At 39.0% G+C, this 15,761-nt stretch overlaps 1 protein-coding gene across 1 annotated transcript in view; it reads right to left on the minus strand.

Moving 5' to 3' along the window:
* Positions 1-853: 853 nt before the first annotated feature.
* Positions 854-15,761, minus strand: part of brinp3a.1 (bone morphogenetic protein/retinoic acid inducible neural-specific 3a, tandem duplicate 1) — a gene marked incomplete at both ends in the record, with an annotated part of 60,188 nt that continues 45,280 nt past the window's right edge. Inside the window, 4 exons of the mRNA XM_079244944.1 lie at positions 854-1,970; positions 7,738-7,960; positions 12,132-12,368; positions 12,799-12,904. Coding sequence (XP_079101070.1) covers positions 854-1,970; positions 7,738-7,960; positions 12,132-12,368; positions 12,799-12,904 — 1,683 coding nt within the window. The remainder of the gene's footprint in view (positions 1,971-7,737; positions 7,961-12,131; positions 12,369-12,798; positions 12,905-15,761) is intronic.

Below are 15,761 nucleotides of genomic sequence, written 5' to 3' on the forward strand. Positions count from 1 at the left end.
TAAGGTGTTTTCATTCACTTTTAGATTGAAATAGACGACACATAAAAATGTATTTTATTTAGTGTATTAACAAATTGTACTATACATTATATAGACAGTGTTTTTGTAACGTTTGTTTCACAAACAACAGCATTATAAAAATAAAAGTACATGTAACATATGTCATGATCATGGTACATTGTTATTTTCAGCAAATCTGCATCATACAGCATCTATTTATTCACTTGATTTCATTTAGAGCTTTCTTACAAAAATGTGTTTTACAGTTTAAAAAGTGAGTGACTATTCTTGTATGGATGAAAAATAATAAACAAATGTGGAAATAAAAACAATGGTTATTATGTCCCAGTTTAAAAGGGAGGCTCATTCAAAACAAGCACTTTTTGTTTATTTTTTACCTTAAAAATAAAAAAAGGATGGAGAAAAGAAAACATGCTGGTGATGACATGTTTGCATTTGTGAGATGATTACACTGCATGGATTACACGTTTTCAGCGAAAGCATTTGTCTGCGCATGTGAAACCAGTGCAATCTACAAATGTTAGCACAACTGGCAACATATCAGTGACGGCAGAGTTTTGAATTTCTATACTGAACTGTCAAAGTTATTTTCATCAGGAGAGAAAAGCTATGAGGCAAATATGGTGAAATCCTCCTCAGTTCTAAGATGTTATACAAATTTATAGGAAAAGCTGACATTAGAACCTCAACGACTCTGTTGAGATACACAACGACAATTAAAATGTCCCCAGAAAGTCCATTGCACAGCTTCAGAATTGCTCTTAAACATCATCAGGCCTGTGTGATAACCGCTCCATCTGTGCATCTGTGCACCTGGCCAGCCGCCCACTTATTAGCTACATAATTTGGTTGTTTCGTATTCCATGGAGTTGGGCTGCTTGGCACTGAAAGTCTGCAGTGCTGCCTGGATCCTGGCAACGTCTGTGGTGGACAGTTTGAGCCGGTGCCGGAGCAGACAGGAGAAGAGATCCAGAGGCTGAGCTCCGGGCGGGGAAAGTCTGTTGACCCGGTCCCGGATCTCCAGCAGCTGCAGTAGGGCCGAGTCCTGCGATCCCTGAGTGTACGGGTAGTCAAGCTGTAAGATTAAGTCCTGGATCGCTTCTGGGTCAAAGTGCATACTATAGCCATACACCTGGATACTGTTAATCTTCATGTAGCCCAGATTCTGCCCTGGTTCCAGGTACTCCAAGGGTTCATAATATACAGATCCATTTCCGTTGCTCGAGGGGCCCCTGATCCGGCTCCGTAGGTAAAAGTGGACCGTCTCAAAAAAGGTTTTCCACTTGTTGCCTAAAGTTAAAGTCCAGTTGTAACAGTCATGAGGAAGGTCTAATTTAGTCCTCTCCCAGTCTGGGTAGTTGTTCTGGTCAATGGGCATGATCCAGCTCTCTGAGTGACTCCCCCCAAAAGGATTTATGTAGACAGACATCATGGGGTCAAGGGTGCTGTTTTTGGTAAGGCAAATCTGCAGAGTCATCCCCAGGAGCATGTGGACATGATTTGACTTGTATTTGTTACTTTTCAGTGTCAGCAGCATCCTCTTCCTCCATGACGGGTCAAACCAGTTATTCAGCCTGACATCGTTGCTGACGAAGATCCCGTGGATGCTGATGCGGTTGTCCCGTTTCTGCAGGAGGTAGCGCAGCTCCACGTCCTGCAGGTCAGTCTCGAAGCCGATGTAGTGGTCAGTGGAGTCCGGCACCTCGTTGCGGCACACGCCCTGGCTCAGCATGTGACCTTGATTGCAGGTGGCACAGCGGGAGCGGTTCTCATAGGAGCAGGATGCACAGGAGGTGCCTTCGCCCACCGTGCAGGGGATCACCCCCTGGCAGGGAGGGTGCTCGTATGGGCAGGAGCAGCTCCGGGTTTGCTCCAGGTAAGAGCCGATGTGGTTGTTTTCACTGCAGTACATGATGGACAGGATGTAGTTCAGCCAGTAGCTGAAGGGTCTGCAAAACAAAACAGACCACCAGGTGAGATTCACCGCAGCTTTACGTACAATTATACAGTTTAAACAACTTCATAATGCAGAATAAAAACAGAAAAGCTGAATGAACTTGAGTGGGTGCATATAACTAATCATTTTTCTTTTTATAGATGTATGCAACAGATATATTTTTCACAAAATGCAGAAATTGCAGTGATGAGTTATGTGGTGCATCTAAAATCCTATCATGTTGCCTTATAAGAAATAAAGGGAAAAATCTTCTCCCTGAGAGATACAAGCATATTTTTGCATGTAGGAACGTTTGCATAAAAACCATCTAATTAAATGTGATTTAGGGAGGCCAAATGAACCCTGCCATTATATAAAATATGGGCTGTCATAGAAGCCAGCAGACAGATATCATGAGTCTGGCATATGGTTCAGTGTTGATATCAAAAACATGACTGACTTCTAACACCTCCCTCGTGTGTTCCCTGATCTGACAATGTAAAAGGGGGAGGAGAGGCGTTCACAGCTTTGTATCAACTCTTAGTCTCGCTTAGCAGGCATGAAAAGAATATCTTAATATGTGCATATATGATAAACTGCTTGGGCATCTTGATCAAATTCATAGACCTATAACATCTGTCTGCAGGGATGTTTTAACTGCTATTTGTCTCTGCCTTGAATAAAGTTACTTTTTTTTTTTTTAAATTTTTAGTCAATTTTTATGTAGTCTTCACTCCCCATTACAATTTTATGCATCTTTATGCAGAAAAATAGGCTGAAATAAGCTGAAATAAGGCATGAAAAGAATATCTTAATATGTGCATATATGATAAACTGCTTGGGCATCTTGATCAAATTCATAGACCTATAACGTCTGTCTGCAGGGATGTTTTAACTGCTATTTGTCTCTGCCTTGAATAAAGTTACATTTTTTTTAAAAAAAATTTTTAGTCAATTTTTATGTAGTCTTCACTCCCCATTACAATTTTATGCATCTTTATGCAGAAAAATAGGCTGAAATAAGCAAATCTAGGAAGTTTTTACATCATTTTTTTGATCTCTTAATATTGAATTTTATATAAATAACATTTGCATTAGAAAAAAGGGAGACAAAGCTCATATGTCTTCAGAGCCTTTAGGAAAACTGCTTAATGTCCTCTGAAAACATCAAGAGTTTCTGAAACATGGCCTCCGAAGTCAAGGCGTCGAATCGTTGTCTGGAGCCGCAGATGAAAGAAACAACTGCTACATGTTTTATTCATTCGATGCGACATATTGTAATGACAAAAGCCAAATTCCAGAGATATTTTTTTGTGAATAAAGGAGCAGATGGACTGCCAACAAGAATCTAATGTCCTAAATCAGTCTCTCACTTGCTTCGTCCCACATCTGTCATATGTCTTGAATCCACCTTTTCTTCTCTAATGAAGTAAAAAGCTCTGTTGTTGTAGCTGAGTTCTGCTGCCAAGTTAATTTAGTGGAGACAACAGTACATGTGAGTTATTTACAAATAAAAACACGCTTTTGAAAGAAAAAAAAAAAAAAAAAAACACTTTTCCAGACAGCTGTTTGACTAAATAATAAGTTTGCTGCTCAGTGGAAGATTTAACTGTAATTATAATCATTAACTGTGAATCAATTCAAAGTTTGGAGACTTTCTTTAACAACTTCTAAACAAGGTGTTGTTCCATCATGCAAAATTAAAGGATATGTCCACGTCTGCATCAGCATCACTTCCAAGGCAACACGGACACATGGACACACAACAACAGATGAAGCAAACCTGCAATTCTACAATTCAGCTGATGAAGACCATTTTAAAAGTCAGTATTTAGTACAGAATAACTAGACAATATGACGTGATTATATGTCTTATTTTTACTCCAATCAGTTTGAAAATCTTTCCTTTGCTTCAGACAGATGTAGATCATTTTGACTCTTCCTGGCTCAGAGATGAAGACAGATTATGTATAAAAAGAGTGAAGTTGTGTTAGGGTTAAGCTCCCAACCCACAGGGGAGGGTTTAACTTTCTAAAGCCTTTGTGATTATTAAAATTAAGATCATGTCCACACAGGGGTGAGTTGAGGTGGGTCAGCTTATAGATGTTTTGCTCACATGGAAATTGCAATTTGAGAGTCTGAAAACCAAGGGTCGTGAAAATCTCCTGAACAGCAATAATTAAAAAAAAAAAATTATAAACTTGGTCTAAAACAGTAAGAAAAGAAAGAAAGAAAAAAAGAAAAAACTAGTTGGTAGGCCAGAGCTTGTGTTTATTCCTGCACTCGGTGCCTTAGTGGAGAAGGTCATGTCTATCTGGTGATCTTGATTTTTGCTGAACCATCTCATTAACTGGGATCAGTGGAGACTGGGGTGGTGGTACCCAGCACTGGATGTGGATTAAGGTTTTTGGGAGTTTTGTTGTATTGTTGTTTGAGTTTCATTAGTTCAGGCTGTGTCCTGTAAGCTTCTTCTGGTCCTGTTTGGACCGGTTTCATGATGCCTTTTCGTTCCACATCCGGTTTTTAGTTTTCCTCTGTGTTCCAGCTGACTTCGTCATGGTCTGTTGGTTTGGTTGTGATCTATCTTTTTAAATCACTTGTCAGGATTTGATTTGTTTTCTTTTTTCCTTAGAAAATTCAGAATTTTGGTGCAAAAGTCTCATTTTATTTCCTTATAGGCAGTTAGGCTTTCTGAAGTCCAGGTTGGGGTTTCGATGCTTTAGTTCTGTTCTTCTGTGATAACATATACACGATGCATCCTGTTTTTATAGGGCAGAGATTATTCACTTCTGCATTCTGCTGTTTACTTTCTTTTTCCTTGTCGTGGCCGCTCCTTAGGTACTGATTGCCACACCTGCTCCTTGCTTGTAATTATCCGTCTACAGCTTTAGTACTCTGGGTATTCCTCCGCTCGTTGCTTCATTGTTTCCCCCACTTTTACAAGTTATTTGTTTCAGCACCTGTTCTGTATCTCTACTTATCAACTTCCTTGAATTTCATGCTTTTGCCACACTTTGTCATTTTAAAAAGAAGTGATTTTCACATTTGGGTTCCTCTTCCTCCCCTCCTCATGGTAGAACAAGCACAATGCTCATATGTAAAGATAAATATTTCACATTTCTGCACCACACATGTCATCTTAAGAATAAAAACTGTTCAGTTTACACACCATTTTTCCTCCTCTTGGTTAAGCAATGTAAAATAAAACATTTGCAACATTTCCATTTTAATTTGTAGAAATTAACAGGACTAAACAGATTTGATGTGCATGGATACTATCACGGCAGACATCTTTAAGATTTATGTTTTGTTTTCCTCCTATCAATAAAACATGCAAATCTTTATCATGAAAACAGCTATAACTTATAGCAACACGCCTCTTTTTTCTTAGCATAATGAATAGAAAAAACCTGTTTAAATGTAAAATCTGATGGCATTTTGTCAGTAGACACACTGTGTAATGTATGAACAGTTAACAGCCTTTCACAAACTCATCAGTTAGTCTTAACATATCTGCATTTGTCGCTCTAAAGTGCAGACTGCATGCAGTGAGGAAGGAAGCTATCGCACCATCATATAGAGCTCTGTGTCAGCGGGACATGTGAAGTGTCATGGAGACACAGCGTGCAGCACGGGCCGAAGTGAAGCTGCGTGCACGATCTGCAATCTGTTCGTTGTCTGACAGTTCATTTCTCACAGATCAATGTCACAGGAATATAAAATCTCCTGCTCCAGTTCCAATTTACACCAGTGAATGTTTTTTTTTTTTATTTCCTCCACATGAAATGTATTATTTCCCACCATTTACAAAGAAAAGGAAAAAAAACATGAAATGAGATGTTTAGTGCAGCAGCATCCTATCCTGGAACCTCTTGCCAGACTGTACAGCCTAAAAGAGATTTTACTTATCACTAATGGCTGCAGCATTTTCCTGTTTGCTTTCCATTTATCCCAAAAAAAGACCATCACGCTGCTGTACTTTAATAATGGCAAGAAAAATGCATAACTGTTGTTGACCAAAGATTTAAAAAAAAAAAAAAAAAAAAAAAAAAGAACTCCCAGAACTAAGATATTACATCTAATATTTGATATGAAAAGACAGTAGTATTTTTTCTAGTTTAGTAAAGGACAAAAACAAGAAATTCATTCTTCTTTACAATTCAAAACTTTTAATTAAATATGAAAGTAAACTACATTATTAAACATGCTAGATGCAGGGGCAAAAAGGCAAAAAAAAAATCCTCAGAATTTATTGCAGAAGGATCCAAAATGTCCTTTTTTTTCTCCATCCTGCATCGTCTCATCTCTGCAGTTACTGCTCTATAAACATTTTCCCCAGTTGTCCCCAGAATAATATTGTTTACAAATCAGTCCCCCTAAATCAGTAAATTCTTCAGAATTTATCCAGATACTCAGCAAGTTACTGATTTTACCAAAATGAGCTTTTAGAGCTACAATACAAACCACATGCAGAGAAGAATATGTCTAACCCCGTCCTATTTCACATCTCTGCCTTATTAAGACAGCAGCGATGATCTTCGTCAGTGACAAGATGATAAATTAGAAGCTGCAGTACGAATTGATATAATCCTCCAGTCTACTGAGTAGGTGTGATTTAAATGCTATGAACATTGTGACAAGAAGCAATATCTCAGAAAGTTATACTGAGACATTAGACCTAGAATTAAATTTGTTTTCTTCCTCTTTTCTTCACATTGGAAAAAGTCAAAGTAATGTCAGCCTTCCTAAGGCAGGGCTTGTTTAAAACAAGGAGGTATTTCTTTGGGAAATCATAGCCAAAAAAATAAAAAAATGGGGATGATGGCAGTCAGTAGCTGCCACTAGCTTATTAGAGTCATTAGCTGGAAATGTACTAATTCCATGCAAATAATCTGCAGAAGTGACAAGGTGTGATGTGGTGCAGCAAATACACAAATAAAATAAACTTGTTTCATATGTTGGCTATATGATGAACTGAAGAACGAACAGAGGAAACTGATTTGTTTAGATTTCAGCTGTCTCTGCTGCAAAGGTCAGTCTCTGATGTTCAACAACAGCCAGTGTTTAAATATCCTGCAAATACATTTCATAGACCTAAACACTGACATGGGGTTTAAAAAGACTGGAATTCTTCTCAAGAGTTATGCAAAAAGTTTTGCATTATGGTGACAAGTAATAAAAAAAAGAACAAAAAAGTGTGACGAAAGGTAATTATTTATTAACTATGTAGCTTATTGGCGATCTGAATGCACGTCAACAGAGAAGGAATACATCACTTTTTTCACAAGCTTCCCCTGCAGATTGTTTGGCTGATTTTCCACGATAAAAACCTCGATGGAATAATTCAAAGATCAACCGATAGGTTTGAAGATCTCATCACAGTCTAGTTAACCAGCAGGCAAAGCTCCCCAAAGTTTGCATATTTCTTTAAAACATAGCAAACTTTAATTTCACAGGAGGATAGTCTTGATTTCCTGGATGTACAGGAGATCAGAGATGGAAGTGCAGCCAAGTGATCGGCTGTGACGCGCTGCGAACTTCAGCTGAATATCAAAGCAGTGATGTATCGTGTGTTTTCTTAAGGCTCCTTGTTCAGGTGATAACAAAGCGCTGCACACAGAACGGGCTGAGGAGAATGAATGAGCACTGCCATCCAAAGCTTGTTAGAAAGGAACCTTCCAAAACACACACACACACGCACACACACACACACACACACACACACACTTTCACATCCAGAAATGAACAAAGGTAACTGGGGAAACATATCCATTTCTCACCTCTCTCTCAGCATAATAATTTTGGGCTGAGTTTGACACCTTTTGCTGAGGGTGAAGAGCTTGTTGATGATGCGCCGCACTTTGCTGAGGAGCTGCTGGGTGCTGAGCTCCAGCTGTTTGTAGCGCTGGTGAACGGAGGGCTCCGACTTCCAGAAGTACTGGATGGCAGACGCGTTCAGGGCGTAGAATGTAGGAAGCTTCCGAACAAAGTTCTGAAACTCATCTGGAAAGCAGGAAGACATGAGAAATTAGAAAGGAAGAAGATCTTCCCTTTCCAACACAGGCCACACCAAAGCTCACCGATGTTCCGGCTATATTTGGTTCCTTTAGTTGGGTTAAATAAGATTTTTTTGCTTTCAGCTCTTTTCATAATTATCATAACATAAAATTAAATGAACTGCTCTGTAATAAGAGGATTTAAATACAAGTAATTTGTGTCTAAGGACATCTATGGACCTCAGAGAATCAGAGTCACTATTCCCGAGTAAATGTAAAATTCTGTTGATTTTTTTTTTGCCGTATTTTACAGAAGACAACATGATGCTTTCAGTGCACACACACTGATCCACTGCCACTGATCACCTCCAGCAAGAAATCAATGAGTAAAAAGAACGCGTTCACCTAAATATCAATTTCATCTTGTTAGTGAACAGCAGGGTCTAAACTTTGAGCAACTTTGAAAATGTGTTTTTGTGTGTCTGTGTGTGGGGAAAAAGAACAAACAAAAAAAAAAAACGAAAAACCAAACAATCTGCACATGAAAAAAAGACATATCAGGAAATGTTCTATAAACAACAGAGATAAAGAGAAGTTTTATCATCTTAACATGGTGTGGCTTTTGTTTCGGTCTCCAGGGATGCGAACAACAGCTGAAACTGCAAAGAAGTGATTTGATTTTTTACCTCCTAAAAATGAAACTGATGTATATATGCTGAGTAAAATGACAATTTTTGTTTCACTATAAGATAATGTTATATGGCTTAGTGTATATAGTGTATATTAGTAATAATGACTGTGCCTATGCTATGCGTAGGGCAGGAGTGCCCAAGTCCAGTCCTGGAGATCTACCATCCTGCTGTTTTTAGGTGCAACCCTCCTCCAACACACCTGAATCTAATAAGTGTCTCGTTAGCAGGCCTCTGCAGAGCTGAATGACATGCAGAAGAGGAATTCAGCTATTTGACGCAGCTGTGCTGGACAGGGGTTGCATCTAAAGTTTGCAGGATGGTAGATCTCCAGGACTGGACTTGGGCACCCCTGGCGTCGGGGCTCTGATGCTGATATTTGTTCGAATGCAGTGGCGTATGAGGAGGTGGTGGGATTAAATAAACCATTTTCCGCTACTTTTGAACCAGGACTGTTTGTTTTATTGTTGATTTCTAGGTTTCATTTCTTTTTTACTTGTTTTTAGGTTCAAAACAAAATCCTAAATAATAAAATGAAAAACAAAGAAATCCCATTTAATTCATCTTGAATTGCAGATGATGGTTTCTGCAAAGTCTTCAGGTCTTCTGAAGGCTGATCGGGCTTGAAGTGTTAAACAATCAACAGGATTTCCTGGGATTATTTGGAAAAATCTGGATGGATGGAGCTCAGAGGACATCCCTCAGCCATCCACAGAGCAGCTGACAGCCTCATGCACACAGCATAGTAAACAGGTTGCACTTCCAGGACATCCAGCAACAATATCATGATTGGCTGTATGGAAAATCGAAGCGTGCACAGCTCTGATTAAAAATGACCGGATGGCTGTTTGTAATTAGTTAACATTATCTTGATAATGAAGCATCTGATTAGAAAACCAATTAAGTGTCAATGCCTGCCCCACTGATTATGTAAGGTGGGTTTCATGTTTCTGTGAAACTAATAAACTGACTGCAGAGGTTGTAGAAGAATATATACGTGTGTGAGGGTGATTTTCAGAGGCTGCAGAAGAAGAAAACTTACAAGGTGTGGACTCCACACTTTAATTATGCATCTTCATTTGTCTTACTTTTATCAAGAGATAAGTATAAAAAAGACAAACGATGATGAATGCCTTTGTCTTTCTGTGAAAATCTGTCATGTTTGTGTACAGTGCACGTCAACATCGGCAGCATAGTTTGCTGATATGTTTCATTTTTAAACAACAATGGAACTCTGAGTCATAGAGGGAGATAAGATGCCATGCAACATCCAGCTTTCATTACACTTCTTTGAGTTATTGAAACACCCTTCACCATGATATGCAATGGAATAATCTGGAGTCTGACAGAGACAAGGCAAACAGCGGTTGTTGAAAGAAATGCATAAAAGGAGAAATTAAAGAGCGAACAAAGACAGGTTGAAGAAAAACAATGCTCTTTTTTTTTAAAATAAAAAGCAGGATGAAAAAGTGTTTAATAACAATAAACACATTGAGAAAAATGAGAAATCAAGTTATCAAGTATGTGGAGAAAAGATGAAAATTGCCTGAATAAACAACAAAATTCAAATGTAACCACTCCTGTCAGAAAGGGACGGTGTCTTTTTTCTGTTTTTGTTTTCAGGAAAGAGCAAAAGAAAAAAAAAAAAAAAAAGCGTATTCTTGTGGAGTTTATCCCAAACATGTTCTGTTATTAACAATATTTACATCTCTATCAAGGTTTTCTTTTTCTTTTAAAATGAGCTATTATGGTGCTGTATTTATTAATACCTCGATTTTACATGAATTATTATTAATACACACAATAATTTGTGTGTATTAATAGCCAGTTTAATATTACAAATATTATAATTATTTGACAAAAAGCTTGTTATTTTTCTGTTTTTCTTTTTTTTTTTTCTTTCATAATGTCTTGTCCAGCATTTAAGCAAGCTTTATAGATACAATGATCCCCTTGATATTCTTGATTTTTATTTTATTTTTCTGTTTATTTTGCATAATTGTTAATATTCCAGAGTTTGTACTGCAGGACCAGACCAAACTTGTTATTTTTCTAAAACATGCTCTTATCACTAACATGTTGCTCTTCTGAACTGATGCTTTTTTTTTCCAGTTCTCCTCTACACTAACGTCATGCATGCAGCAGACAAATGAATTTAACCTGAAGACAGACACTGATCAAGCTGAAGAATCGATGATCTGTAATAAAGCGCTTTAAAGTCAGTGTGAGATCAAAGCAACACATCTGACTGCAGAAACCTCATTTAAAATCCCAGTTATGATTATTAATATCTCTGCAAGTTGTTCTCTATACGATCAACAGTACAAGTAGATCCTCAGGGAGGTTGGTGGGGGCTCATCTTTTGCTTTATTAAATAAAACCCTACAAATGCAGCACTCAGGGCACCTTGCTGCTTAAGTTACTGCCAACTGTGTGCAAATGGAGTTGCTCTGGGTGCAGAAGCGTGCAGGCAGCAAGGTGCACTGGAAGCAGCTCAAGGCAGAGCAGGAAACGTCTGAAACGCGGAGACACCCTGCGAGCGCCGTGGTGGAAGAATACATTGAGATATTATTTATGATGCGCAACACCGAGAGCAAATTTCACATAGCGGTCAAAAAGTCTCCGAGACAGGGTCAGTTTATTGTAAAAGGGAAAAAAAAAGCTTCTTTGAAAGCTTATATGAATCTGTTGATGCATTCATGCTTTTTGCATTATTTATCAGCTTATTTCCAATAAGGTTTAGTGAGAAAATGGGAGCAACTGAGACGTGATGTATTATATTAGCGGTTACATCATACACTGCTAGCAGATTATAGCATACGTAGTTTGTTTCTGGAGCATGACAGATCCTCCTCGGGCTACTGGAGGGCCTTTCTTTGTCTGAATCACTGTTGATACAGTCACATCATTTTAAATGCCCCCACCCCCACCTCCCCCTCCTTTCATTTTCTGGACTTTGAAATCAGAGCGGTGCCATCGCTCCACACAGAGAGGCTCAGACGGCAGCATAAGGTAGTTGTTTGGATGTCAGGTAGGAGGACAGTGTGTTCTGACAATCTACACGATGGGATGTCACATTTGTAAGTTTAAGAGATTCAGCCGTGCTGCTTCTGCTGAGAAAGCTATCCCTTAGATGTGCATTAGCCCACCCAGAAAAATGGTACAAGTCAGTGCATTTTTCACACAACTGAATTCACTGGTCTTATGTTGCGGCAGTGGGCTTCTCTACATGTAGAGAAGCTTATTTTAAAGCTTATTTTAAAATGAATTGTTTCCAAACCAAGTTTTTTGTTTTAAAGACTAATTAGAGCGTTTGCAGAAGAAATGCTTTTCTAAGCAGTGTGTGTAATTTAGCAGGATGTTGTTGTCCTTCCTTTTTCTGCTTTGTTTTCTTCCCCTCATCATCTCCTCCAACAACAGGGTGTAATTTGCTGTCAGGAGAAGGGTCACCATCGCTGAATGAGTGCAAAGGGGGGGAAAAACACTGACCTGACTCCTCAAAGTCTTGATTGGCCACGTTCCAGGAATCTCGAATTTGCAGTAAACTGGCTTCCATAGCCTTCAGATCCACCTCGGGGCAATTACAGCGCGGATAGTCGATGGCACACTGACACCAGCAGTCATTGTCCCGGCACACAAACTGGCCCTCTTCATTACAGCCGATGTAACTGAGAGCGGCCTGAACAAACCTGGCCCTCAGATACTCCGGCAGTATGGCCTGCAGACCTTGGGGGAGGACAAAAAACAGGAAGCATGCATGTGTGAGAGAGGAAGAAGCTGTGGTGTACTGAGGTCTTTATGCATTGGACAAAAAAGTGTGTACAAATGGCTGCTGGGAAACACTTTAAACCAGATTTTTCTTTGTTCTTTCACTACATTTGGCATCACATGCAATATGCTGAGATTCACTTAAAGCTCTCTTCTTTTTTATTTTTCGCCGCACACTTCGGCTACTTTTGTTCTGAACCATTACTGCCTGGAATCCACTTCAGAACTCTGCAAGCATGCAATGGGGAAAGAGGGGGGGAGAAAGCGATAGAGTGATTGAAGCTAAATTCATTCTGACACTCTCATGCTGCAGTTATAAGCTTGCCAGAGAACAGACACTGTGACAATTCCATCAGAAATTGGGGGAGTTCAATTATGGATGGCCAACCTTGCAAATGAATCTTGTTTTCAGGGCTCTGAACCAAAACGGAGCTGACAGAGTCGAGGTTGTCATAGTTACTGCATCCGAGAGGGCCCGTCCTTGTTTCGGTCACCTAAAGGGAGCAAAGCAGAGTCACATAACAATAATCCATACTGAGAAAAAACCCACTCATGACATTAAAAATGAAAAAAAAAAAGCAAAAGGAACTGAGAAACTGATGAAGAGCGAAACAAAGAACAAGTGAAGAGAAAGATTATGACTTAACGTCATGTAGGATAAGATTAACAGTCACTCCCCTTACAGTTTGTTCTCCTGAGAAACACAAAATATATTCCACATTATTTAGTCTTGTCCTCTGTGCAAATTATATTTGGGATAATGACTTTGCGAGTCGGTGAGCTGGAAATTGAGTTGTGATAAAGATCTCTGGTGTAAAGCGTAATGAGTAAGTTGTGGTGTCATCTGTCAAATTCATCTCTCCATTTTGTTTTCCCATAACAAAGCCCACTGACATTCATAACAGGCTAAGATCCATTCTTCGCCAGAATAAGCATGTCCTTTTCAATTATATATGCACCTGAGGATTTATGTAATTGCATGGTGCAAACTTATATGAGAGGTATGCAAAACTGGTGCAGGTCTGCATGGGCTGAAATTTGATGAGAGGATTGGCGCCCACCCGCATCGCAGTAAACCGTGGACGTGCTCGCTAATGGGGTCTAACAAAATCAGATTTTGATGATGCTGCTCAATGAAATATCCCCCTATTTATTCATTTTAATATGTTACTGTAATTTAGCCTGAATAAACATTAACCTGAGTGGGAGGATGAGTTGGTGATATTGTGGACACCCACTTATGTTTTGAAGCTGACAGCAAACGTGTTTATTAGAACAAGGAGACACCATATCTATTTTCTGAGTTTTATTGGCCTTTTTGTACAGTAGCCAGACAGGAGAGAAGTTTCAGATGAAAGGGGTGGGTTATGCCTCAGAGAGTCCCAGATTGGCATCTAAACCTGGGCCGGCTTCACTGAGAAACCGAGGTCCTTGTATACGGAGCGGCTCCTCTACCAGGTGGGTAAATATTGCCCCATACGAGCATTTAGCTACAAAAAACTTAGCTTAGCTTCATCCCCCTTAATGTGGAGTTGACTTTGTTGTTAAGCCCACTTAGTTCTGATGCCACTGCCAACATTTACTCAGGTCTGTCTGTTGTTTCTGCAGTAAGTCCAAGTGCCAGCAGGAAAAGCACTGTAAACATTAATTCCACATTTCTGTGTACAGAAACATAATTCTCCTCCTGCCCCTACCTGTCAGCTCTGAGTGCCAATTTGATTAATCAACTGGTTGAGCACATCGCTAATTTGAACCTTAGTTTTGTTGGTATTGCAGAGATAAGTCATTAGATTCCAGCCTGAGGAGGGGGGGGGGGGGGGGGGGGGGTGAAGATGTTTCTGTAGTGGAAACTAAGAAAATCTTTAAACTCAGCAGCAATCTTGTCAAATTAACTCATATCAATCACATGATCAGGAATTAAACCTGAATTTATGCGCATAATTATTCACAATTCCTTAAACAAATAGGAACCATTTTTAAGTTGTTTGCATGAGCCCAGTTTCTTCAGGAAATAAAGAATATTTGTGTTTTCAGCCTCTTATTGTCACACTACTTTCCTTTCACCACTGATGACAATTACAGTCTAGTGTGCGTTTTGTTTTCCACCAAATGGCAGCACTGAAGCCACATTCAGGGTCTAAATGAGTCTATTTCATAGACCTGTCATGAGCTTTTTTTTCTTCCTTTGTCTAAGTGAGCTGTTTTGCTAACAAGGAGTCCTCATTTGTGTGGAATCCAAAACCAGCTTTGTCCATGTCTTCTGGGTATTGTTGGTATTTCACAATCTCTGGAAACGATGGCTACATGAAGATTATGCAGGAAAACATAGGGCAGCTTTTGATTTTCCACTAAGATGATAATCCCTGACAAATAGCGACCAAATGATCAAGAAATATTAACAGGAAACAGCATCAGCGTATTACAGTGGCCCTGAGTCAAGACCTAAATCCTCTTTAAAATCTGTGGATGCAACTAAAGATCAGTGTTGGCCGGGAAACCTTCCGACTTTCGATATTTGAAGGACATTGGCAAAGTGGAGTGGTACAAAATCCCAATGAAGGCATGCAAACAAGCTTCATGGTAACGACAATGATCACAGGCTTTGCAGTGGGATACTGAGAAGGATTTAAACAGTTCCGGACAAAGACTTTTTAGTGAAGAAATAAAAAAAAAAGAAAAAGATCAATAAGTGCTTGAACGGAATTTATTTTTCAACTTTTTGTATTTTCTGTTTTCAGCTTAAAAGAACTTCAATTTAAAGTTCACAACACATCAGTATTTATCAATCATTTTGTGTTTTCTGTGTTACAAGTTGCATTGTGTCACTTAAACAGACAAAACCATAAAAAAAATCAAATATTTTATTTCAATACGTCAGTGTGAGAAGTGTCTTTTTTTGGAAGAGTTACAGGCAATGCATCGACTTTCTAACTCTTTTTATGGGTTTTATTTATCAGCCGTGCAACACAAAAGTCCATGCATGGAAAGCACATGGTGATTTTACATCCGAATAAATTGTAAAACTTCTTGTGCTGGTGGAGAATTTATTAAAAAATAAAAACATGCATTTAAATATCTGTGACAATTTTGCATCTGAGAGTGGAAGCCAGTTTTGCCACATCCCTTTCCCAGTGGAAGCTAATGTGTCTGTGTGTGGGGTGTAAACTTCCTCAGAAGTGAATTAATTACTTCCACTGTAGGTAGGTTGTTTGAAAGGAATCGCCACATTTGGTGAGCACAAGCTTGAACTGCCACAAGAGAATTCTCTTGCATATTAAAAAACATAAATAAATAAAAAAAATAATGCATTGAGGAGCCAAACAAGTTGACAGAAATTGCTGGGTTTTTTGG

This window comes from Telmatherina bonti, assembly GCF_933228915.1.
Source record: "Telmatherina bonti genome assembly, chromosome: 8".
Classification (NCBI taxonomy): domain Eukaryota; kingdom Metazoa; phylum Chordata; class Actinopteri; order Atheriniformes; family Telmatherinidae; genus Telmatherina; species Telmatherina bonti.